Source organism: Mauremys reevesii, linkage group 21 (assembly GCF_016161935.1).
Source record: "Mauremys reevesii isolate NIE-2019 linkage group 21, ASM1616193v1, whole genome shotgun sequence".
NCBI lineage: Eukaryota > Metazoa > Chordata > Testudines > Geoemydidae > Mauremys > Mauremys reevesii.
Window position 1 is genome coordinate 9,776,396 of NC_052643.1, and position 27,453 is coordinate 9,803,848.

At 41.3% G+C, this 27,453-nt stretch overlaps 1 protein-coding gene across 11 annotated transcripts in view; it reads right to left on the reverse strand.

The window, feature by feature from the left end:
• KIF1B (kinesin family member 1B) overlaps window positions 1-27,453 on the reverse strand; it is a 135,184-nt gene that overhangs the window by 70,191 nt on the left and 37,540 nt on the right. For 4 of the 11 annotated variants that reach the window (XM_039508954.1, XM_039508947.1, XM_039508948.1 and 1 more), the window contains exons 4-16: window positions 27,222-27,401; window positions 25,062-25,127; window positions 22,312-22,490; window positions 21,554-21,665; window positions 20,382-20,459; window positions 19,504-19,569; window positions 18,602-18,619; window positions 15,746-15,821; window positions 15,369-15,447; window positions 14,659-14,801; window positions 11,093-11,304; window positions 7,520-7,599; window positions 5,862-5,937 (exon numbers count right to left, since the gene is read on the reverse strand). In XM_039508954.1, coding sequence (XP_039364888.1) covers window positions 5,862-5,937; window positions 7,520-7,599; window positions 11,093-11,304; window positions 14,659-14,801; window positions 15,369-15,447; window positions 15,746-15,821; window positions 18,602-18,619; window positions 19,504-19,569; window positions 20,382-20,459; window positions 21,554-21,665; window positions 22,312-22,490; window positions 25,062-25,127; window positions 27,222-27,401 — 1,365 coding nt within the window. The remainder of the gene's footprint in view (window positions 1-5,861; window positions 5,938-7,519; window positions 7,600-11,092; window positions 11,305-14,658; window positions 14,802-15,368; window positions 15,448-15,745; window positions 15,822-18,601; window positions 18,620-19,503; window positions 19,570-20,381; window positions 20,460-21,553; window positions 21,666-22,311; window positions 22,491-25,061; window positions 25,128-27,221; window positions 27,402-27,453) is intronic. The other 7 variants (XM_039508953.1, XM_039508956.1, XM_039508957.1 and 4 more) reach the window with 4 other exon arrangements.

Here is a 27,453-nt window from a genome sequence, read left to right on the forward strand (position 1 = left end):
ACCACATACATCAGTGAAACTCCAGATTTCTCCAAAAAAAAAAAAATCAAAAAAAAAAATCTGCATTTCCTAAAATTAAATGCAAACTTTTTCCACACAAGCAGAGACAAGGGATGAATATCAGACAGATTCACAGCTCCAGTTGGCTGATATTCTAGGTAAACGATGCAAGGATGAAAATATTATAAACTGAAGAATTACAGATTCCTTGTCTCAGTAAGTCTTGATAAAGGTGAGAGGGAGGGAAAGTTCAACAGCAGCATTCTTCCATATGCTTTGGTGTGAAAATGCTAGACTTGTGGAACCTTTTTTTTTTTTTTAAATATAAAGAACAGACCCTCCTTATGCTCCATCTCCAGAGCTTGTAAACCTGGAAAGGATATCTAAACTACTGACACTCCCTCATACAAGCAGCTAAGAATCTCTTCACCTACTGTGCTACTCAACTTAGTCTCTACAATTATTAAACCAACCTTCTTTGGTGAAAACACCCCACTGGAATCAGCAAACAAGTCACATGGCCTTGGTGTGAAAATCTGGCCAATGAGATAGCAGCAAATCACAGTTTAAAGAACACAAAAGAAAGGGGAAGAAACAAGAATCAGACCAAAGGACACTGAAAATATTAACAAGCCAGTTTCTTGTAACCTACAACTATCAGTAAACAGATGATCTGTTTGGGTCATTCCCTTAGGAATATCCATCAGTTTATTGTAACTCTGAAAGAAGTTTACTTGTTAGATGTGTAATAGCATAGAATTCATGGAAGCTCAAAGGATATTGACATATGAGACAAGACAGCTCAGTTGGTGCATGCTGTTTGAGAGACAAAGCAATAACTTGCACCTAGAAATTAAAGTATAGTATTTACATGGCCCCAGCAATGTTTGCTCCCACCTGTCACCCCATGGGACAGGCCTTGTCAAATTAAAATTGCTCCCACTAACCGCCATTGAGAAAAGCATTCTCCAGCACAAACAAGGACCTCACATTGTCCATAGTGAAGTGTGGACTGAGCACAGTGTCTGAAAGGAATGGTGTTTGGCTTACTGTTAGCACCAAATGGGATTACAGACTACAGATTCAGTCAAACTGTTTCAGAGAAAAAAATCCTTTGATGTCTAAGAAAGTCAAAATGCCCAGGCAGCTATGTCATCCAACAATAAATTGTTTCTGGGCTTCAAAATTTTGGGGAGTTAGCTGAACAAATATGGGAGGTCAGTTCAGTGCAGAAAGTGACCTTCTTGAAGTCATGTAAGTACCCACATATCAATTTACTAATTCACTTTGAATGGGGGTTATTTATGAAAATGATAAATGGAAATAAAGGGGGAAATGGCAGCACTTACTAGTAAATAAATATTCATACAGTGAAAAAAATGTTTCTACACTCAGGAATCCAGGATTTCTTATGACAAAATAAATGATCAGAGTACATATTAGGGTGTAATCTGCATAGTCATGCAAAGAAAAATACAAAGTTGGCAGGATATATTATTTTTGTGTTTTATAGTACCCAAGGTTAGAATTATTTGTATAAATTTTTCATAAAGGAGATACTCTTTTTGCTTCTGTTTTCTAGATATTTGATGTGAAAAATTCTAACCCACTGACACTTCCTGCTACAGGCAGATAGAGATCTCAGTTTAGAACTTCACAAAAATCTAAACTGATTAAAACAAACCTTCTTTGGTGAAAACGTCCCATTGGAATCAAACAAGTCCCGTGGCCTTGGTGTGAAAATCTAGCCAAGGCAAGGCACCATGCAGGTTAAAGAATAAAGTTAAGAAAAGTCAATAGGAGAGCAGATAGGCTGAACATCAACACAAAAAAACATACCAACCAGCAACAGATCAGAGAGGAGCAAGTGAGATAATTTGGGACAATATGAATTGAGTGTGAGATTATGAACCGTGTGTGTGTGTCAGGCTGCAAACTCCATTTTGAACGTGCAGCCTTTTGCCCTCTGTATGGCTTGTTTACCTCCATGTGGCATATCTTCTAAATCAGGGTTCTCAATTATGGGGGGGGGTGTCACGAACCATCACCCTCCACCCCCAAACCATGCTTTGCCTCCAATATTTAGAACAGTATTAAATATAAAGAAGTGTTTTTAATTTATAAGGGGTTGCACTCAGAGGTTTGCTGTGTGAAAGGGGTCACCAATACAAAAGTTTGAGAACCACTGTTATAAATAGTCCTGGGGTTTGCAGGACTTTCCCTGCTTTGCCCCACAAAGCCTCTATCCCACCTGAAGCAGCTCCAGTCCCACAAGGCTGGCTGGCCTCAGCTCCCTGTTCTAAGCATTGCAACCTTGCCCCTGGCACATAACACTGCTCTGAGTTGGTCCAGCCGGCCTAACGGGGGAGCCGCCAGGCCCAATTTGAATGAGTGCCAACACTGCCTGCCTGCCTTCCTGGACTCAGATGGTTCTCCAAGGGCTCATAAGGGAAGGGTGAGGTAGGAAGTGAGGGATGTCAGGGTTTCAGATGTTTATTGTTTTGTATGATCTGTACTCTCCTTTGCTTTACATGATTAAAGATAAGAGCACAAAAGTGTTAGACTGAGCACAAAGCCTGCATGTGTATTGACTGCTTCACAACTACTGCATGCCACAGAGTTTTTAAATGCAACCAGAAGCGTCATATCTTATGGTGGAGTTCTGGGGGAGGGGTGAGTTTAAACACCAGAGAATTTGAAGGGTCAGCACTGGGAGTTAGGTGGCTGGACAGTGGATTCCAACACTTGGCAGGGGTGCCAGATAGAAAGCCTGAGCCCTGAGATTGTGGCTAGAGACCCCAAAACTGGGGCAGCAGCTGGACTCAGTTCAGGCTCCCGAAGCATGAAACTCCAAGGATCCAGAGCATAGAGGACTGGATTCCCCTCCAGCAGTCCTAGCGGGTGTTCAGGAAGCATGTTCAGAGTGAAGTGACTCCTCTTACCAGCAACCCGTAATGAATAATCAGGCTCTGAAGGGAGCCTCTGTGGCCCGTGACGAGAGTTAGAGGGGGCCCAGATAGATAAAACAGGACCCTTCCTCATCCCAAAAAAGATAAAGATAACCAAAGACTACAAGAGAAGATATGCCACACTGCATTACCGCTGCTCAGTGAGCAACAGGAAGGCATTTAGAGTTGTAGAACAGTTAGAAACTGCTGCTGTAATCTACTGAAAGAAGCCAAATCCTACACGGGGGCTCAGCTACTACAAATAGCATTAAGGGATTTACACAGTATGAACATTTAGAAAAAAGTGCCTTGTGGTTTAGACACATGTATTTTGGTGCACAGGCAGTCCTCAGACTCATGACACAATTGGTTCCTGAAAATTGCGTCGTAAATCGAAACGTCATAACTCAGAACCGCAATCCACTCCTTTGCGGGACCAAGCGTCATAAAGTCAAAACCGATTGTCATACGTCGAATCAGGGTGTCAATTCAGAAATATCAAAAGTGCCATTTGTCGTAAGTTAAACATCGTAAAGTCGAGGACTGCCTGTATTAGATTTTAATGAAAGTCACTGTCACTGGGTAACCCAAAATCAGAAAGCTTTGTAATCAAGAAAATTTGGCAATTTGACCAATGTTTGATACTGGTAAAATGGGCAATTCAACCACCCTGAGGTCCATTGTTTTTCGGCACAATAGATATGCCCATAGACATCCAGGTAAACGTCCCATGCCCAGTGTTCCTCAAGGATGTAGAAGGACCTCCCTTCTCCCACCCCTCCAGGGTGGACAGTATAGTTCAGTTTCCACGGCTCATTTCAAACAGTACCCTGCCACCAAGAGAACAAATTGTGGAGGTTATGTTTGTGATGTGGATACCTTTTCATTCAGGAACTGGACAGACAATTATGTCGTTTGATTTGTAAAGCTGATACAGACACTATGGAAGTACTCCAATGCCGCAGAGACGGGCACCAATATGAACTATAAGATTCATACTAGTGACTCGGAAGTAAAAGAGTTTATAAAAAAATTCTAATTTTCTATCTAGAGCGCTAATACTTTCACAGCTACAGCTGTCAATTACCACAGGAAGAACTATAAAAACTAATCTAGGTGGGTAGTAAGGAACAGAAGCAGAGGGGACTAGTAACAGATCAGCGGTTTAATCGACATATTTTCTCTAGTACGTTTCCACAGGCAGAACTTGCTAACTTCTATTGAAGCAACTACACATCCCTAACAGCTTTCATACACAAACCTGGTCAGCTGAAAATGCATCAAAAGAGTCATTAAACAGAGTTGATGGCCTCTCAGGGAAAATCTACATGGTGATATGATCCACAATGTGAGAGAAGAGGAGAAAGAAACCTCAAAGAAATGTCTCATTAGAAGAAGAAATGTTATGAACCTTAGATGCTTTGGTAGTAAGTTACAAAGGACAAACCGAAACCATTTGTAAGTGAAACATGTTCATTTAAACACATCAGGAAAAACAACAGATATCATTTCAGCTAAAGGCAGATCAATAAATCTGCCCTCCTGGGCTTCTGTGCAAAGTCTTCAGAAGGGTCCCAGTTAACACAAGACTTGCGGTTCTCAGCTTTATTTTATTATTACGCATTTAGGTAATGATGCCCAGGTCTCAATCTAAAAACTAAGCTAAGGTTTGTTTTGAGGGGGGAGAAAGGTCACATTTCAGATCTTGTAACTAATAATTACTGTGTTCACTGCATGGATAACTCCTCCCACAGCTCCCTCTTCCCGTGCAGAAGTTCACATGGCATTAGATTTATCATATTTCCATAGTTGTGCCTCTTTCACCTTTCACTAACATTTAAGTGGAACTATTGATATGGACTAAAGGAACACTGCACCCCTCCATGCCTATGAATGCTCAGTGACAAATTAATAGAGGTTTATAAAGAAAATGGAGCCAGAACATCTTGGGATGTGATTTAATAGCAGCACTACTAAGCAACAGTTGTTGCATGAAGTGGTATTGGCAAGCTAGTTGGTAGCACATCTGAGTCAATACTGAATCAGTGGCCAAGCATAGAGCAAGAGATACTGCTCTCAGAAGTGTTCGCTTTCTAAAGGAACATTAGATCTCTCAGCCATTTTTGGACATTAAGAGTCTTACAGTACTTCTCATACTGCTCCAGTTTCTTTTCTAAATTGAGGCCAACATGTATAATACATTCTGCCTACCCTAATAATCAGCAGAAGGCACTATGGACATCATTATTTACTTTGCCTGCATACAGAGTACTGAGGTCCTTCAAGACTGAAGTGTTGCAGAAATTTAAAGTACTAGAAAATCATGAAAGGTAGCTTTTACCAGCAACAAAATCTCTGTGAAAGGTATCCATTACTTGGGATCCAAAGACCACGAGAGTGTCTCTGTAGCTTACGAAGAAACCAGCCTCTATGTCAGGGGTTGGCAAACTATGGCTCGTGGGCCACATCCGGCCTGTCAGACCATTTAATCTGGCCCTCAGCTCCCACCAGGGAGCAGGGGTTTGCCCAGCTCCGGCACTCCAGCCGGGGAGTGGGGTCAGGAAGCAGCCAGCATGATCCCCCTCCAGCTGCTATGTAGTACGCAGAGGTGTGGCCAGGTGGCTCTGTGCACTGCCCCTGCCCACCCCCCCAGCCAGAGCCCTCACCGCCCCCCCCCCCACATGCCCCAACAGCCTGCCCCATCCCAATCCCCCTCTGAACCCATTGGTCCCAGCCAAGAGCACTCTCCTGCACCCCAAACCCTTCATCCCCAGCCCCACCCCCTTCCACACCCCACCCCAATTTCATGAGCATTCATGGCCTACCATACAATTTCCATAACCCGATGTGGCCCTCAGGCCAAAAAGTTTGCCCACCCCTGCTCTATGTGAATGGTGGTCCCACTTGGCTGACCTTTTTAGGGGAGAAGACTCCCAGTGTTCCTCCATCTTCACGAATGGCAACTCCCATCTCAGCCAGCAAGGCCTCCCTACAAAGAGAAGAAAGCAAGAAGTGATGGAGATGCTTTGTAGCCCCACCAGTGCAAATCTGATCCAAATCAAAGTTTCAACTTATCAGTCATTGTTAGAGCCCTACCAAATTCACAGCCATGCAAAACACATCATGGACTGAAATCTGGTCTCCCCTGTGAAATCTGGTCTTTTGTGTACTTTTACCCTATAATATAGGGATTTCATGGGGGAGACCAGTGTTTCTCAAACTGCGGGTCCTGACCTGAAAGGGGGGGGGTCACGCGGGAGTTGCAAAGTTATTGGAGCGGAGTCATGGTATTGCAAACCTTACTTCTGCACTGCCTTCAGAGTTCGGTGGTCTGAGAGTGGCAGCTGCTGGCCAGGTGCCCAGCTCTGAAGGCAGCGCCCTGCCAGCAGCAGTGCAGAAGTAAGGATGGCAATACTATACCATGCCACCCTTACTTCTGCAATGCTGCCTTCAGAGGTGGATGGCTGGAGACCAGCAGCTGCAGGCTGAGGGCCCAGCCCTGAAGGCAACAGCACAGAAATAAGGGTGGCAATACCATGCTATCCTTGCTTCTGCACTGCTGCTGGTGGCAGCACTGTCTTCAGAGCTGGGCTCCCAGCCAGCAGTCGCTGCTCTCCAGCTGCCCGGCTCTGAAGGTAGCACCTCCACCAGCAGCAGTGCAGAAGTTAGGATAGCAATACCGTGACACCCCTACAATAACCTTATAACCCACCACACCACCACCCTTTTGTGTCAGGACCTCTACAGTTACAACCATGAAATTTCAGATTTAAATATCTGAAATCATGAAATTTGTTATTTTTAAAATATCTTATTACCATGAAATTGACCAAAATGGACCGTGAATTGGGTGGGGCCCTAGTCATTGATAATGTACTGCGCTACCAACCAGCCTGCATCCTGACTGGCCACATGCAACAGGATTAACTCCTATCCTTCAGCTCCACAACACAGAGGGCTGCAGCACTTATGCAGGTCTGACACTCCAGTTTAGGGCAGGCAATCATGCATCACAAGAGTGAGCACCTTTTACAGTATTTATTCCACAAATCTGCCTATCCCTCTGGAAGAGCTAAGATCTGTTCTAAATGGCAACACTTATTCATGGTAAATGAGTATAAGCGCTAGACAAGTTACCAAGGCTTGAGTTCATGTTTCTGGTTCATTCTACAATTAGTCTACTCCCTCCACTAGATGAAATCACCCTAAAAATTCAAAGACAGTTAAGATGCTAATGACTTTTCTGTGCTGTCCTGGATTGAAACCCCAGAAGGCTGATGCTGCAACTCTAGATGCTGCTTCATTCCCACCCTTACCCAACAGGAGTATCTTCTATGACAATTCTAAGCAGTGTCCTTGTGGTATGATATTGAAATAATGCTTCTGTCTGCATTACCCACTCACCTGCCATAGTAGAATGCAAAGAGCAGATGACATGCCACCAAGAAGTGTGCTAGCTACTTCAATGCTCTGGTTTTCTAGGGCAAGATCAGCTTTTGACTATACTCTCTCCTTTCCCCCTCCTCCCCCTTCCATCCCCAAGGACATCCACAGCATTTCTTGCTCCTGACCTCTCCATCCTAATGGCCTCAGTCTTCCGCAGCTTCTCCTCCCATGTCTCATTCAGCTCTGCAATGATCTTCTCTGATTCCTGTGTAAAACCCCAGTATAGAATTAACAGACTGAAGGGGCATGATGTGGAGCCCCCCAATTTAACACATCACATCTCCAAGAACCAGGGCTAACCAAGTATTTCAGACCTAAATGGGATCTGAATTATTAGGATCCAGCAGCAAATGCTCAAGTGCTAATTTTAAGCCTCATTGTCAATGCAAAATTATTAACACAAAGCATCTCTAGGCAACCCTACAATACCCATTTTTGCAGGAACCTACAAGAACTAAGAACCTCTACCTTTGAAGTCAACTGTTATTCCCAAAGCTGTATACATTCGTACTGGCCAGGGCCTGACCAGCCTAGTTATTAGCTACAAAAAACCCTGCAAGCAGCTCCAATTCCAAGTCACTGGGCTATAAGCATCCAGAAGATTATATGGTCAAGACATAATTGGTGTTGTTTAAGTCTCCAGGAATCTTGTCAGACAAAGCAGGAACAGCTCCTGTCTACTGAGAATTTTTTGCCTGTAGCAGTCTCAATATCATAATAGCTAATAAGTCTTGGATTTTAGTATCTCATCCTATAAATTAGTTTGTAATGCATTCTGGGGCCTTCTGGATGAAAAGTATTATATAAACGGGTGTCATTATAACATTTATTATTTGTTCTTCCATATTCCTGGAGCCATATTTATATAACTTGAGTGCCAAAGACAATACACAACAGGGTGTGGTTAAGGATGCCACACACCCCAAAAATAGCTTCATCATAATGGACAAGATGACAAGTCAAATGCCTGCAGCATATGATACAAACCACACAGCCTGGTATGTACTTGCTGCACTTAGGAAGGGGCTATTTTAACCAGTTCCACCTTGGAATCTGCACTGCATTCTCAGCCAGTCAGATTGATATTCTACTCCAAGCTATTTCATAATAAACCTCAGCCCTTAACTTACTCTTCCTCAGCAAAGCTACATTCAAGAACAAAAATGTGCAAATAAGCAAAGAGCATATTTTAAACGTATTGTGAACAGCTGGCTGCAAAGGGCTGTGGCCAGCTGTTTACTAAGAGTAGCCCTTTGCGGGGTTGCACCAACCACACTGCTGTGCAACAGGCTGAACCACTGGGGGAGGAGGCGGAGATGAGAAAATTAGGAAGCTCATAAATTAGCCTCCCCTTTCCCATTGTTTAATCACCCTCCATGCTTCTCTAGTGATGTAATCCTTTAGGAATGCAGTTCCCTCTCCCCCTGCACACACACACAAACATCCTGATTATGGAAATATTAGAGAACACATCCGAAAGCTGCAGCATAGAAGACTGAAAATTTATCAAAAAGCAGCATTAAAAATGAACGGGTCTGCCCCAAAGGAATTCTCTCCATTCATAAAAGAAAAAGCAGAGTTAAAGCATTTATGCTTCAGTGGACTGCACTGCTGCATTAGGGACACAGGAATGAATGCAAACTGTCATACAGAGACTTCTCCCCTGTATAAAGCTGGGGGAAGGGAAAAATTTCCCTCAATTCAGCCTAAAGTTTAATTAAAGGAATACATTTTAAATCATAAAATCTCTTCAAGGACTCGGAGCCCTTGTATGGGGACAAATATTCAGATCAAAAGCTTTTCATAATACAGGCCGGCCAACATTAAAGTGATCCTTGGCAACTGTCACCATTAATGCCAAGTACAGGCCACAGAATCCTCATACCATAGAGACTCCCTACGAGGGAGGCATGGCATTTAAAACTGACTTCCTAAACCACCTTCCAGACTTTATTCCATTTCTGGCCCCAAAACGGGCATCCATTTCAAGGAATTCTGAGGGCCTGCTGTCTTTAGTCCAGCCCTTCTAGTCCTAGCCTAAATCAATGGGCTAGCGCTCGCACAGAAAGTTTGGGATAAGAGCTCCAGTAGCACTGGGCAATAGGTTGTCAAGTGTCCAAGAATTTTCGTAAATGAGGCTTTGAGTGTCAAGCTGAATGGGGGGCTCAATTCTTTCTCGCTCTGGTACTGAGGACTGAGCAGGATATTAGCAGCTCCCCAGCCCCACAATAATCAGTTTGATTCAGTGTGGCATTTACTGCCACTGTAAGAGGGTTCCAGCACCATCTTACAAACCTGAAGCCCACAGCTTCTCTGGCAGCATTTCCCCCCCGAAGCTTTTCACAGAGGCCTTTTCAATAGCTACAGCATTTACATAGCTTTAGCACAAGAAACCATTTCTTCTCTCTGGACAGAGATAAAGGAATATTTTTTGCCCACACCACTCCATCCACTGTTTTGAATTGAGAAACACGGTTATTTCTCTACCCTCTGAAGCAGCTTAAGACTATAGCATAATGTATGACAATGGAGCAAAGTGGAAAACATCAAAAATCTCACCCAAGCTGGGAAATCACATCTGTATAAGAGAATTCAGAAATCATTTTACAGGCACACCATCCACCCCCTCCCCATTTATTCTTTCTTCCAGAAAAGCTTGTCTGCCTAAATCCCACTGGGAAGCAAAAATAAAGGTATCCACAAATTTAATTGTAGGCCTCCATTTTGCTTTTGGCTCTAAAACCCCTCAATATTGGAGTCATTAAGTTGTCAAATTGTGTTGCTCTTCCCAACGGTGTTTTACAAGGAGAAGTTGCCTTGAATATTGATGGGAAAGGAAAAGAGTTTTCCTGGCAGCCTCACTCAGATTTCAAACCACCTCATGAGGGTTTTTTTAAATCTGGTTTACAGACGTCATTCAGTGACTGGGTGTCAGGGGACCGCAGAGACAGCGCCATTATCTCCATGGCAACAGCAGGTTTCTAATGGAAGGAAGATATGCAGCATATATTCCAGCCCATCCAAACCCCTCCCCCCAGGCAGTGTCTCATTGAAAAGACATGAGAATGCAACACTCACATTCAACATACCCAGCTTCCCCCACTCATCCACCCATGAGGGCTGGGAGCTTTGGTAAAAATGAAAGAAACCCTTCACTGTAATGCACTTCTGATGCTGTTCAATTCACACACATTTAGGACAAGGCTTCTATTGTCTGGATAAAGCAGGCTACTCTGTGTGCTTCACATTTTAATCTGTGGGGGTAGGGTGAAGACAGTGACAGGGTTATGCTGTTCTTTTTTTAGTTTGGGTACATTTAGGTTTTTTTTAAAGCTGATTGCATTGGCCAGTTCAGAGAGATGCTGAACAGGCCCCCCAAAACTCCCTTTAGCTACTCTGCTATTCAACCCTCTGTTGTTACCACATAAAATTGTCAGCAAGTGTGCACTTGGCTTACAGTTTGTTCTTGCCAAGTTTATTTCATTGTGGCTGGAGGCAAAAATCAAGCCTAGATCTTCACGAATTAAAAGCTTATACATGAACCCACTCCCCAACTTGCACCCCAGAAAGTGCAGCTGGGTTGGACAAGGGCAGAAATAGAAAGGCACAGATCATGTTTTCATAGGAAGATATCTCCCCATTACCCAGCCTCCCAGGCAACCAAAATTACATCCTGCTCAGTCTACAATGGTACATACCTTTAAACGTTCAATGGCTTCCTCTCCTCCAGGTGTAGACATGATCCTCTCCTGTATGCTGGACACAGATGTTAAGCCCACCTGACTACTGAGAGAGCAGGAAGATGGAGATGCACTGAGGGACCCCATGGAGGCTGTGGAAAAATTGCCAGGGCGTTGATTCTCGGAGGCTAGCAAGTATCTATGTTTATTGTTCTGAAAATCTTTCAGATCTGGGAGACAGACAGACAGAAGGGAAGGCAGAAAGGAATAGACAAGGAGCAGAGAAAAGGGGAAAAGGAAGACAGGAAGGAAACACTAGTGTAAGAGGAAAGCATTTAAGCTGCAACACAGACAAGATTAATAGTTTTAGATGGCAGTTCTGAAACAAATCCTTTAAAAACAAATATCCCTGAGATATGAAAAGTTCCATTCAGTCCTTGAGAATTGTAAATAAGGACTCCAGTGTAAACTAATGTTACCAGTAAACTCCTGCCAAAACAAAGGCAAAACACTCAACAAGACATTGTAAACCAGAAGAATCCCCCTGATCTAGGTAACAACTGTACACTGCCCTATTCCTATGATACCTTCAGCCTTCTAACACAACCAGGCATTGTCACAGTGATGAGCAATGTGGGGCTGAAGGCTGGGAACAGAGATGGCCAGTTATCAGGAAATGTACTACTGGGCCAAAAAGCCTAAGCCACTAAGTTCAATCAAACTCATACCCAAGGAAACTGAAAGGAAAACAGTAATAAAAATCGTGATTTGCTGAATCTTAGTCTCCAAAGGTAATATGTCTGCTGAGATGCTACACAGAGCACAAGAGTAACTATAATTACCTGTACCTCAAGTTTCCTAAGGACAGGGTGCTGTAACCACCTATCCAGTCCTTGACAGGGTGAGCGATAGGAACATGGGCTCATGGTTTACACCATTACATCTCCCCCGTCCTAATCTGTTGTGGAAAAAAGGATCCACAATATGTAACAGGTTACCTTTCTGCAAGGATACCTGTGCAAATGGTTTGAAGAGGTGGCACTGTTAAGTCTCTTGATCATGACTTAGAATGAACACAGGGAAGCGTTTCAAGAGATGCCTACAATAGTCTAAATACTGAAAACCCAGGAGGCCTGAAGATGTCTATGAAAGTAGAAAATGCAGGTCATTTGCGTACCTTTCCTTCCATTAAAAGTTATCCAGAGACCACCTACTCTGATCTGAATCCAATCCAAATAAACCTCACAAAAACCTTGCGTGTCAAAAACTGCTAACATGCAGATGTTAGACAATTAAGTAGCTCAGGCTTCGCTGAGCCCCCTCACACCTTCTCTCTTCCCACTCAGACCAATCCTGCCAACATAAACCTTCTGTCCTATTTCACACCAATTTAGCCCTGTAGTTAGCAGTTCCTTCAACTCAGTTTGAAAACCGCCATCTGCAGATACAGGAAGTGGAAAAATACAGAAGAGGGAGAGCTGCCAGGTGGAGGCAAGCAGGTAGGACAGAGCAGGAAGGATGGGGTCTTGAAAGGCCAATGGGCACATGCACTCCCAAGGGACAAAGGAGGTAGCATTTGCAATCGCTTTGGCTGTTGCTGAGTCCATACAGAACCTCTCTCTCAACATCATGCATATTTCTGTGGGTGATGCTGCAGCTGCTCATGGAGATGACAGATTTTTAGGCAACAAGCTTTAAGCAGCACCAGAAAAGGAAGGCCAGGCTGAGTCTTTACACTACCAGTATCTGAGTTCAGGAAATTTCAGACAGATCTCTTCCAGTCAGTATTGTTTTGGGGTGAGCAAGGGCTTTTGAAAAGGGCATAGGCAAGGTCTAAAACAAAATAAAGTCTGCTTGAGACTTGCCTTCTCCCCCCCCCCCCAAAATCTACAGAGAATCCATCAGTTCACAGAAGCAAGATATTTCTCTAAAGGTGGATTATAAAAGAAGGAGGTACAGTCCCTTTTACAGAAATAGTTGGTGAGGTCAGAAAGGAAAGTGCTGTTATACTGAATGTCGGAGCCTACTATCTAATCCTTATCAGTTTCCTCACATTAAGATTCCTTCCTTAGGAGGAAAACAAATCTGTTCTAGACAGCAGCTATACTAATACCAAAGACAAATAAGAGTTCAAACAAAGATTGCTATCAGCACAAAGCACCCAACACCACACATGTGCAGAGGCTATCAAAGAAACATTCCCTTGGAGGAAATTGTTATTGTTTCATTTTACTTTAGTTTAAAGAATCAATTCTCAAAATGTAAAATATTAAAAACACATTCTGGGTAAGAAAATAGAGGCTAGCTGTCCAGGGGGAAGGGAACCAGTTTAACTTATGAACTTGAAAAAATATTCTAAAAGAAATAGATTTTGGAAGTTCAAATCAGAACCATTATTTGTAACAAAAAAACAGGTTGAAATATAACCATCCTCTCAGTCTCCCCAAAACAAGGAAGCAACAGACGTATTAAAGAGTGGTTTCAACTTTGTGCTTTAACCAAAGGATGGCTCAGTAAGGGAGATGGAGGTTCATTTCATTTTCATGAAATAATACTCTGCAGTAACTGCTCTGTCTGGGATTTCCCTGTGAGGAATGCTGGCATGCAAAGCTCAGTTAAAAGCTGGCCCAGCAGAAGCAGATTAGCAAGTAAGAGCTATAGAACCACACAATACACACATTTGCCTCCACTTCCAGAGTAATCATCTCCGATTGAATCAACTGAAGGGAAGCAAGAGGGAAAATACAACAAGGGTCAAAGTTCAGGATCAACAGTGACACAGAAAGGGAAGAGAATACTTGGCATTTGAAAGAACAAAAAGTTTTCAATTTCACATATTTTTTGTTTGGATTTGTTCCAATCTAACAGAAAGTTCTGTTTTTGAACCTAAAACAAAGACTGCATCAAATGTGAACACTTTTGAATCTGAGCTGAGTTTTTTTTTCTCCTTAATCTATTCTCTTGAACAAATAACGACAGAAGATACATACAAGTTACACACTTCACCATTGCCTGTGATTAAATCAGGGTCTTCCCTTCACAGGAAAATAAGCACTTCAAGTCAGATAAAAAACATTCACTCTTTACATATATTTTAAACAGAGATTTTCTCTACTATGAACTAAAGGAAAACCAGTTTGCCACAAAAACTAACACTCATCTTAAAGGCATCTCCTGTAAAAGGAATTAAGTCACAGCCCAAATTCTCAAAGAATTTAGCATGGAAGATTTTAGCTTGTTTTCTGTGTTGGAGGTGAAGGTCAGAAAAACAGGACAAATCCAAGACAGCATCCTCAAGCTTTTCTTTGCAGGCAACAGACAGAGGAGCAGAGTTTGAATCTGATGTAGCAGGAACATAAAAAGGTGCTAGGACACGTTATTTACAGAAGGGGATAGAGACAACCACTCACCAAAGCATGTGAAAAAATTAAAAATTTCAGTACTTCACAATTTAATTTAATGACTACACCCCCTTCCCGCACAAACCCAGCTTTCTCCAGCTCTAGGGCGTTGGTAATTAGTTTAGTTCCTGCAGCAGAGCACAGCCCCATGATGGAAAGGACTGGACTGCTTAACCCACTTACTATCAATAATATCTCCTAGCCCTTGGGCACGCAGGAGATCCTTGAGCCTCGTCACCTCCTCCTTCAGCTCACGCACCAACTTGGCATTGGGGTCTTCATTGATAACAGCATTGCATTTGATCTGCTTTGCACGATCTGCATATCTGAAAGCAGCCAAAAGACATACTAGTTTGAGTTTTTATGGGACATATACAGCAACTCTACAGTCCTATACAAGGCCCTGCCATTATTTCAGACTAACAAGATGCTGGATCAAGCAGCTTTACCTCAGAAGTGCTGTAGCGTAAGCAGCAGGGGCCACACTGAAAAGGTTTTAAGCTCCAGCTACTCCTTAGACTTCACTGAAGTTGTAGGTACTCAACATCTTTGAGAAATCAGGCCTAGGTATTACCAGTGAAGCCATTTTAAACTGGGTTCTCTTCACGGATAAGATTATTTCTCTTCTGCACCATTAGACAGAAATTTCATCCTCATCTATAAGTACAGATAACTTGGAACTGGTCAAACTAAACTTACCTGATTAAGTGAAGCAACTACACCCTCTCCTCTTGTTCACACACCACAGGATTGGGGTTCACTTTAGAATGATGGATTTTACAATACACAGTGTAGTCCCCTGGAACGTTCAGTTTTGCCTAATGCATATTTCATGATAGGAAGGATGGGCACCTAGATACCCGAGCTGAAAGCCAAACATTTCCACTCATTACCTTAAAGTGCTCAAAGTTTCATCATAGTTGATATCTGCGGGACTCAGAGCAGCAACCATGGCAGTTCTGGAGTTTCCACCTATAATGAACAAGCAAGGTTTTAAATGAAGCTGCACTGGCACCTTGTAATGAGTTTATTCTTGAATGTCAGTATTTCCCAGCCTAAACAATATCCATATTACAGAGTGTTCAACAAAATTACACAAAGCAGTAATAAGTAAACCCAGTGTAAATAAGACAGCTCTAACAATAATAGTATGACTTAAAAATAGATAATTACATATTTATACCCATATCATACAATGGATTATGGCAGAAAATTGCTTTGAAACACATGAAAATGGAGGGAAATATTGGCAGAGTCAGATTAGTCATACCTAGATTTTCCCGAAGTAGCCACGTTAGCACAGAATCCCTGTATGGAATAAAGTCTGTCTTCTTCTTCTTCTTACTCTACAAAAGAGAGACACTTATTACTGAACAATAGTACCTGGAAAATGAAAAATTGAGTTTAGGAAAAAGGTAGAAATCATAATTGAACAGATCTCTTTTCTTAGATGCTTTAATCTTTCAAGGAGATGGAAAAGTATATGCAGTTTATTGTAGAAAGTTGAATGCAATGAGAACAAGGTTGGAAGAAGTAGTGGAACTTAATCTCTGTGGCAGGCTGCAAGTTGCTGATTAGACTCAGAATCTGGGGTGATCATGTCAGTGTCTGGCAGCAGTTGAAGGGGCTGCTATGCACACAAGAGAATCAGAGCACACATCAAAAGAAAAGTATCAGAGGGGTAGCCGTGTTAGTCTGGTTCTGTAGAAGCAGCAAAAAATCCTGTGGCACCTTATAGACTAACAGACGTTTTGCAGCATGAGCATCAGAAGAAAAGATTATTAAGATGCTGGACAACAGGGCTGGTAAAGCCATACCTCAGAGTCCATACACAATATTAAAGGAGGGATACTGTACTGACCTTTGGAAAAGGTATATAACAGACTATGAAGATGATAAAGGAACTTTATGGTAAGAAAAAGGAGCAGTTGGGGAAATGTGGTTAGAAGAGAGCAGATCAAGAAGGGAAAATGAGAAATGAAAGAGGTATAAACTCTGAAGAGATAGAAGACAGTGGATGCTATGTAGGGTGACCAGATGTCCAGATATTATCAGGACTGTCCAGATGTTAGGGGCTTTGCTTTACATACACAAGTATACCTCCACACACACCCCCACCCCCCAAAAAAGAAGTATTGATTGTTCACATTTGCTATCTGGTCATCTTAATGCTATGAGCCAAAGGACTGAAAAATTAAACACTACCAACAGCGACATCATAAGCTGAACCAAACACACACTGTAAATGTAGTTCCTCCATTTCCTTACTTTTAATATTTCTGACCAACTACTTTACTCTCTCTGATTTTGTTATTTCCTTCATCCATAAATTGCAATACAAGTGCTTTGGCTGCATTATCCCTCCTCCACCAAATAGTGATCTATCTAGGTAGTGTTTTCACAAGCTACTTTTTTTTATCAGATTTGAAGTACAATCAGAAGCTAACCAGAAAGCATAAAATAAACATTTATATAAATGGACAGGTGAGGGAACCAAACAGGATGAACAGCCCTGCTTCCACACCGAAACATTACTGACTTTTACATCATTAAAAAATCCCATGCAATCTGTACTTGGACACAGAACTAATGTTTCCTTTGGATGTTAAATGCCATTGCAATTAACGCTCCATGAGCCGGTATAAATATTTTATTTGTTGCAATTTTAAAAAAACTCCTGACAGTCTCACAGTAGGAATGCAATGAATAATGAGCCCACATGACTTGCTCAGAATACTCCTTAAAGGAAGGGTTATTCTGCATATGGAGAAAAAAATCCATACAGTGGTTAAATTCTCCAGAACTAGTATCAGGATTTTTAAATTTAGACAATAATAAATCTTAATACACAAGGGAAAGGCTCTCAAGCTAAAACCCACTTTCCCTTTCAGGTTGTTGGGCTTTATGCTTTTCTGGAAAGCCAGAGAAGCAATTTGGAAAGACAGAGCTGGAGGGACACAGGTGGAAGGACATTTAATAAGTGACTCAGGAAAACGCAAAGATGATTAGGAAATGTGAGGACAAGGGAGAGGTCAAAAAGGACAGTAAGACTGAGTCAACACAATTAGAAGCATGAGCACAAAGGGTGTTTTGTTTTATTATTTGTTTTTTTTAAGTAGCCTTGTACCTGGCTGCAGATTAGTGGGATTTGGGGACTGGTCAAACAAAACAAGCTCACAATGCAGACAGCTCCCGAAGCATTCTGTCAATCGAGGTCTTTATAAAAGGTTATAAGAAGAAATCTTTTGCGGGCAAGGCAGACTTCCCTACACATTCCACTGTAAATATTTTCCATTCCCCACCCTTCTTAGCTCCCCAACTGCATTTTGATATATGAGCAGCAATTAGGGGTCATCCATGAAACATCTCTGCAGAACGGGGTACTTTGTCATCTGCTGACATGTGCAAGAGAGCAGGGAGGGAAGTTAGGAGACATACACCTTGTTTCAAGTACTGCCAAAAGTATAATTCTACAAGACACTATTAATGTAAGATTTGATTGTGCAATAATAGTTTTGACTAGATGTTATGTGAAAGTCATCTTACTAACACTCAAAAGGTGATTACTGCACAAGAGTAGCAGCCTTATAAAAATTAATTTTCCCCTACTTGCCTCAGGTGAGTAACCTTTTGATGGACAAGTAAAATGAGTAAAAACTGCACATCAAGGCTTGTAAATTTTCATGGCAATTTTATAAGGTTAGCATAAACTGCAACCTGTGAGGCATCCTTTGGTGTGAAGGAAAAGAGTATGGAAAACCACTTGTAGTAAGCAAAGACGTTCAGATATTAAGTATTCCTAAGAAAAACGTCACCCACAAATCAGGAGCAGGTATGTACTATAAAATTTTATTTATTCTTAAACATTCATTATACCTGCATTTTTCTCTCTTCCCCAACCCTAAGAAGAACATTTTTATTTTGAGTTTTAGTACTGCTTTTTCCTCATTACTTCATGGTCATGCCAATAAGCCTCTTCACTAAGTAAAGTTCAGTCTACAACCCAAATCAAATTGTCATGGAAGCTCTTGACAGATCCCTGCTCTTGGTTTCCCAGGTGAAGCGCATCTGACTCTACATCAGTCTACTAGGACTTAAGATTCATGGTTACTCAGCCCCACCATACCTTATTGGTGCAGTTATCCTAAAGTTGAAAGCATTAAAGGAAGAGGAAGGAAGAACACAAGATGAGCGTGTCAACAAGACAGACTAGACCATTTAAATTGTTACACTGAAGGATATGCATCGAATATTGCTTTTTTGAGGAACCAAATGAATGAGAATTTAATCTTCCAGAGAGCACTTAAATTACTTAGAAAGCACTTAAGTCCAGTCAGACTGTCCCAAAGGTTAAATGTTCTGTAACTTAAGTGCATGGCAGCAGCAGCTTTTCCAACATGCTGTTCCATTGCAACTGCAATGGAAGAAATAAAAAGAAAGCATTTTTATGCTACTCTCTGATTACCTGTTTAGATTATAGGATACTTTCCTGCAGTTTAGACATCATCAGGATAAAATTTCAGTTGTACAACAGAATAACCCCAAGACCAAATGATCGCATACAACCCCTTATCATTCAAATCAAGGAAACTCCCAACAGGATGTATAAAGCTCTTCTTTTAAACAAAAAAATGTCTGCTTTAAAAAAAATAAAAAATAAAAAAAAATCACAACATTCAATATGTAAACATGTACTCTGCTTTACTTCTTACAAATTTTATGCAAAAGCCTACAAACATTTGTACTTCAAGCCTTCTTCTTGGCTAAGTAAATCAATGTTCCTGTCTTACTGTGAGCAAGTCCCACACTAGAACCTATGAGATTAATAGATATTAACAACCTTGCACATATCTATCAATCAATCAATAAAATAAAAAAGGCTCAGCTAGGCCAAGTACAGAGGTTAGCAAAGTAGATGGAAGGGCCTTGCTGGACTATATGGACTCTGGCTGTTCCAGAATATTACCAAGTGGTGGAAAGTTTGTAAAGATGACAACTTCCTCTAGATAGATGCAATACTGTACTTACCACTTCTGCCAAGGCTGAAATTACTTTGCCCAGTGTTGTGAGAGACTTGTTGATGTTCGCTCCTTCCTGGAAAGACAATCATTTGATGTGGTGATTCACACTACTCAAACAGGAACTCTGGTCCAGACTAAAAGGAGCTGGAGATCATGGCAAGTGTCATTGTGAAAGTAGATGTCTTAGATTTACAATAAAGTTAGTTTTACTGTGATCATACTGCCATGATTATCTGGGTCTTAACATTCGTTCATCACACAGGTACCTCCACTAATTTTATCATCTAAAGCTTGACCAAAACATGGGTTACCAGTCTAAAAAAGCTACTTCATGAAGAAATAACCCTTACACCCACCATATATTAAAAAAAATAAAAAATAAAAATAAAAAAATCACACATTAGTGAAGGCAAAGGTAGATATTTTAAAATATCAGAATTAAAACAGAACCCACAAGCATTTTCATGCAGTGTGTTATGTTTTTCTTTTAAGTATCGCAATCACGCAAACAATCAGTCTCTGAAAATAGGGGGCCTCTTTGGATCTAGACAGCATACCGAAGAGGTCTAATTTTTGCACAATAGCTAATGTGTACAAGAACAAAGGACTATTGTAACATACCCATTACACCAGCCATAGAAAGATTAAAAAAAAAATCAAATTGTTGTTATTCCACAGCATCATTGATCAATGGGGCTGAAGTTCTGGATCTTTGACAGGACTGTTTTTTATATTCTTATTTTAGTTATTTTCTCCTCCATTCATTACTTAATAAGCAGAAGAGTATCCCTCCTCCACCAAATAGTGGAGTATCCTCAGACATCAGACTAATGCAACCATTTTCTCCTTCCTCCATACAGCAGTGGCCCAACGCAATCCCATTACCTTTAATCGAGTCCCTTTGGCACCAGTTGAGTCTGCTCTCTCACTCCCAGCTAGATCCACAAGGCTAATCTTGCTGACCTAAAGAGGGAACACAGCAATATAGTCATGACTTGTTCTGGTGGAATTAGAAGAGAAAAATAAGTCTGATACCCCATGATGCATGAAAGTATTCTACTGTCCAAAATCACTATAGCCTGCTACAGATTCTACAGCTGTACTGTTTTCACTGGCAATCAATTTCAGAGAAGCAAAGTTGTTTCTGCATTAGGATAAATATATTCTGTTTTAAAGTGCAGCTACACTCTGAAAAATAGCTAAAAGAAAGAATATTGTTTCATAAGTATGTACGGACTTCCAGAGCAAACTGAGTCAAAAGATAATTTAATAGCTAGTGCTGCAAATAACCTAGGATCTAGAAAGAAAAAAAAGGCATGCTATGTTTTATTCATATTTGTATATGAAAAATAAGTAATAAAGAACTGGGACAACAGCAGAATAGAATGCAGGTCACTATTCCGTAACCCTGAAGAGCCAAAACAATTCAGGAGGGAAAAACTTGGGTTTTGTCAGCACAGGTAACAGATCTGACCCAAAATACACACGTTTTTTATATAGTCACTTTTGCATACAGAGCCTCTTTGCTCTTCCACTACCAAACCAACAGCAAGGCCAAACATCTCCCCTCATATAGAATGTACTTCTTTTTAACATGCAAATTCCACCTGTTTTGTTTTGCCTGAGTATCACTAAAGCAGGCCTATGCCTGAGAGAGGCTGCACAGGATAGTTAATGAGGCAGCAATTAGTTAGGCCCTGCTAAGCAGAAACAGTGAAGCTTCTGTGTACAAGCAGGAGGAAATTGTACTTCCCAGCTCATTCCAGATCCATCTTTCTGGGTTTACTTTCCTGCCCCCTCCCCACCCCACCACCTCTATATCTTTGCCATTCCTGTTTCACCCATCTCAGCCACTACTTCAAACACAGTTTAGGAACACAGCCCAGTCTCCCCCCCCACCCCAAAAGTGCTCTGACAGGGTTGATATGGCATATAAGTAAATTCTCCCCCACTGAGAAGTACATCATGATGAGAGACAATTCCTACTTCCACCCCCAGTAAAATGAGGTAACGGAAAGCAATATTAAGCTGATGGTCAGTTTTCCTCACTCCTCTACCTTCTCCGTGCAAAGGTCGGTTTCTGTGTCATGTCTCTTCTGAGTAAAGACAATCGTAAACACAGCGTGAGAGCGGCTACTTGTTTCATTCATGTTTGTAGCTGCCACAGTCCTAAAAAATAAAAAGTTACATTCATTTTTTAAAATGATCAGTAGGCTCCATGCTGCAACTGCAGTTATCTGAACAGTTTATATGGAGTACTGTCAATCTACACAATTACCTGTGCTTCCCTAATGCTACCCCCACTCTCCCCTCTGTACCAGCCTCGTTACATCATCCTTTCTTTCTCCACAGCCTGCTATATGGATTAACCAACCAGAGAGTATGGCTGACAGGCCAACTTTACTGTTCCTCATCTTTTGGGAGGCTAGAAGTAGATTTTATTTTAACTGATTTATCACTGTATTTTTGTATACAGAGAAAGCTAAAATTAAAAGGCATGTTACCAGAAGGAACTGCAACTACTAACGTATTTTATCAAAAGCTACTGCAAACATAAGGCATCAATAAAATGACTTGCGAAACCATTTCATATTACAAATTAGTGTTTGCCTCTAAATTGCATTAATGCACCAAAGTGTATTTTCACACCAGGTTTAATTCCGTGAGCAATTTTTAAAGCAAGTTCTAGCTCCACATATGACAAGAGCTGCACAAAGGGGATTTCAAAACTGGCACTATACATCTTGGTCCCAGATGTGGAGCAAGACCACCACCCCCCAACTGGTACTGAGTGCACATCCACATCATAACCAACCTGGCTTTGTTCCCAGCATCCATGAGGTCTGCAATGTCTGTATAAGAGGTGACTGCTAACTTGGACAGGTCCTCCACATAGGGTCCGAGCAGAGGGTGCTCTCGCACCCGCAAGTTCCCCTTGTTCTTCGGGTTCAATAAGTCTCTGACTCTCTCACAATAAATCTCCATGTAACTGACCTGTGAATAGATTTGCACGGATAATTTACAGGTCTTGAAGGCCTCATTTTCTATTGAGTGAAGCTCTGCAGCATTTTAGAGCACCACCATTAGGAAGGAGTCCTTCAGTTAAAAGGTGCATCCACAATTAAGATATGTGGCAGCTTGACACACTGATGAGGAGAAGGTGAGAGCAATCCCACATTAGGTCTAAAATGTAAGCTTCACACTTTCTATCCATAGCAGTTTCTCTCCTCAACTTTTCCCTGGTTGGTCCAAACTAATATCTGTGCTGCGGATCTTACTTTCCAGAAATTGTGCCACCTAATTCAAATCCACTACTTATGTAGGTTCCATGATGAAATGAAGAGTTAGTAAAATATATCTTTGAGATACAGCAGAATATGGGGCTTAGTGTTCAATCATGCCACTTTTGGCTCTCTAGTATTTAAAGCAGCACACACTGCAGGCCAGATAAAAATCCCAAGCCTCCAATGCGCTGACAATGCCAACTATAGTTACATGTCAGACTTGCACACTAACTCCAGCACAATTACAAAGCTAAAATTCTCTTAAGAGTGTAATTTTTAATTGACATGTTTCTCAGGGCACCACGCTTATCCCATGTTAATAGGTACTTAGTGACTTCAGCATCCAAACTATTAAATGGAACAGTAAATTATTCACTTTCGTTCTGTGGGAAGAATTCAGATGGAAGCAGCAGTTTTAGAAATACAAAATGGAACCCCAAATATCTAAACCAAAACCAAAACCCAGAGACAAAGGAACTTAAAATATCAAGTGGGACACTGTTGCACAAGCAAATGTTTATTTTAACATATACATAATTTCCGCAACCCAGTTCTAGCCTTTCCCCTACCCAGTTCATCCCATGTCCACTTTCAGAGCCTTCCATCACAATGAAGATAATTTTTCTGGCTTCCTTACACAGCTCTCTCTGGACTTATCATCCATTCTTGCATCAAATAGTGGAAACAGTTTGAAAATACGTTGCTCTTTCCTTTCAAAAGTACTAAGCATGCTGTCCCAGTGACATTCCCACCCTCTGATTAAGTTCAAGTTCCAAAGTGACCCAATGCTTTAAAACCTATTAAGCTGACTAACTTTCCTAACTGTAAATCAGTAGCTTTTTCACAGCTTTAGAACTCACTAAAAGCTGGAGTCATCTGCTTACTTAAAAGAAATGGATACAAAAAACAAATTAAGTTGGATTTGATTTCTTTATTTCAGAGCTTGCCGCACATTATTCTGTTTTATGTTAACTGGTCCATTAAAATCAGTGCAAATATTTTTCCTTTTAGAGTTTTCACATTTTTCCCCAATTGCATACTCTGATCCCAAATGAGAAAGATAGGTTGAGAAAGTTACTAATTTCAGGAAGCTATAGGAAAAGATGAGACCTGAAGAAGAGCACTGTATGAGCTAAAAAGCTTGTCTCTCTTACCAAAAGAAGTTGGTCCAAAAAAAAAAAAAGATATTACCCTCACCCACCTTGCTTCTGAAAAGAAGAGCACATTCTAAACACTGTGGATCAAGTCAGATAAAGACAGTCATCTCGAAGTTCTAATACTATCAACCAAATTCCTTGTGCAAACAGGTTCTAAATTTTTATAAGTAACATTCAGTTCAAAAGAGTCGGTTAAAATGGGGTCTGCTCTGAAAAACTAAAAATTGATTTGAGTTCCACAAATATTGTCTAATTGTTAAATTTGTTTAGTTTACACATTTAAAAGATCATTTTACTAAATGCCCTGCAATCTCAGTCTTGGAGCTGAGACTCAAGCTGCACTCTGATTTACCCCATCACCACCTGTATGAAAAGATTCTGAAGTCAGAACTTGGTTACAAAACTTATGTGTGACCCAGAAGAGAATCCAGCTGATTATCTCTTACTTGTGCTGACTTGGAGACTAACAGGAATAGACTTATTTGTCTGGAACGTGAGCAATTATAGCTAAACACACGGAGCAGATCTGCCAAAGTGTTATTTTTACAGTCCACATTTTAATCCTTTGCCAACTACAAACATACAGATCTTCCTGCACATTCATTTGGCTAGTAGCCTGGAAATATCCTTTGTTCTAGGACTTAGCACAGAGGACTAGTTTGGTCAGCTGGACAGGAAGAGAATGTTATAGACTGAGCCCCGTTTTTTTCCAGTACATATCCTGGATGAACTGTGTTCCCATTCCACTTATGGAAGAGAATGGCACCCCCCAGGAGCAGGCTAACAGAAAATTCCTGCATAAGACCGCAACATCAGATATTCTAAACTAGGCCTACATTTAATAAGAACTGAAGTAATGACTAAAGGCAACTGAGAGAATACACCGAATAGGTTTCCCAACCAATAGTGGTAAAATGTTCGCAAGTTCATTTTAAGGCTTTTCAGGCCCAGAATCCATATTCATACAGACTAGTTTACCTTAGAAAGGCTTTGTTCATACATTTGTGTCAGGTGAGAAAGGGGAGTCAAGTGTTCATGAACATATGAAGCAGAAAACAATATCAACGATGTAGCAGCTTCATACCTACTAACAGGAACATGCCTCAGTCCACCAGTGTACTCACCTCCACAGAATAGGACATCTCCTCATTACTGTTGTCATTGATTTGCTCAAACAGTTCTTCACACAGCTAGAGAGAGAGTAAGCCTGAGTCAGACAGCAGTCATGAGTGAGCAATGACAAATAATTACTGTGACTCAGTCTGTTCTCCTTCTACCCTTCCTATCTCTAAAAGCCACTGTAATTACATCAAACCACCACCACACAGTGTCCTGATAAAAATGCAGTTAAACTCCATGCCCAATCACTAGTATTCAATCCTTTGATTTCTCTCCCATCAACTATGCCTCCGTTTAACAAACAATCTGCAATACAAAAACAGAATTACTCAACATAAGAATTAGAAAGACAAGGTGGGTGAGGTAATCTTTTACTGATCATTTGGACCAACTTCGGTTGGCAAAAAACGAACTTTCGAGCTTACACTGAGCTTTTCTTTGGGTCTGGGAAAGGTGCTTGTGTCAGAACAAAGAGTTTGGCTACACTCGAAACTCCAAAGCGCTGCTGCGGGAGTGCTCCCGCGGCAGCGCTTTGAAGTGCAAGTGTGGTCGTTGCGCCAGTGCTGGGAGAGAGCTCTCCCAGCGCTACAGGTACTCCACCTCCCCGAGGGGATTAGCTCCCAGCGCTGGGCACTGTTTACACTGGCGCTTTGCAGTGCTGTAACTTCCAGTGCTCGGGAGCGGGGGGGGTCGGGTCACACTCCTGAGCGAGAAAGTTGCAGCGCAGTAAAGCACCAGTGTAGCCAAGGACTAAGTAAGGGTTCCATCATGGGATGGTAGAGGACAACTAGGGGTCATTCCCCCTCCCCCATTGAAGCAGGTTCTCTCCTACAACTGCAGAGGTGTTAACTGCCCACTTCAACTTGAAGGGGTCTTTTGCAACTGTTCCACTTAGCACTGACACTGAGAACCTTTCCCAGACCCCACGAAAAAGCTCTGTCATTCATCTTTTTCCATCAACAGAAGTTGGTCCAATAGTATTACCTCACCCACCTTGTCTCTCTAATATCCTGGGATCAACACAGCTACAGCACCACAGTACAAAAATGACAGAGACAATTGAAATAAGAAAAACAGATTTTAATCATCTCATTCTCTAGAATTTATAAATGTTAAATCCTCTCCCATCTGGCCATAAAAAAAATAAATATATCTGATTATTTTTAGGAGAATAATCCTCAGAGTCCATTGGTTTGACAAAGTTCCAGGAATCAGATTTGAGGCAACTAGTAGTCGCTTAAAATCAGCTAGTAACTTGTTTATATGAAGGCTGCTAAAGCTACCCAGACAGACTCTATAGGAGAGATTCTGCTTTGTTTGAGGCTTATATTTTGTTTACTTAAAATTAAGATAACAAATGAAGCTACCAATAGTGGAGCAGCATATGTTATAGCTGGAAATGCATTAGAAGAATTGGGACTGCAGGGGGCGGGAGGGGGGCATGATTGTGCAAGACAGTGAGACATTCATTTCCCAGGGTAGAAAGACAAGACTGATTCTCCAGACTTCCCTCTCTCTCTACTAAGAGTTTCATCAATGACCCACCTCTTGGATTCTTGAATAAGTATGTTGACAGGACAGTACAAGAAATCAGAGCAAAAGCCAGGAAACTCAGTGGACTCACGCATCCATCTTACCTTACTGAGTTATTTTTGGGTTTGTTTGTTTGTTTTGGGAAGAATTACAAAGCGCAGATACTGCACTAAGTATTTTGTTCTTGGTTTTAAATTCTGTAGAACTGTTCTCTTTGGAATAATTTCTCTACTTCTAAATCTGAGTCACTCGTTCTTACATTTAATTGCCCGAGGTAGAGGTTAAACATGACAGAAGTTATATCTCCTCTGAACAATCTACACTCAAGATATAAGCCCCATTTATTCTACAAAAACAGCTAAGTTTAAAAAGTTGAGAAGTACATTTGCAAACAAGCTGTGCTGTATCTTTTTTTTTCAAGTATGGACAGAACACATGATTTTATAGTCATGTTAGACAGCAGTGGTAGCCTATGTCAAAACTGACTGCACCAGATCAAAGATCTATGCTTTCCCTCCTAAAAAGGAGGATTTGGTTCTTTGTGAACCATTACTGCATGGTAACAAATGATACAGTAGAAAACATTTAAATATATGTTTTGTGAAGTAAATACCCAGCCTGGGCTTTGTTACCTGTGGGATGATGCCTGCCTGGCTTTCCTCCTGTTTGCCCATCATGGTGTAGGATTTCCCAGCTCCAGTCTGCCCATAGGCAAAGATACACACATTGTAGCCCTCAAAGGCATGCAACAGCATCTCCTTCCCAATATCATTGTACACACGGTTCTGAGATGCAAAGCAGGGATCTTCAGGCTGCAAAGATTAAAAGAGAATAAATACTGCCTTCTACTCCCACCCCAGAGGT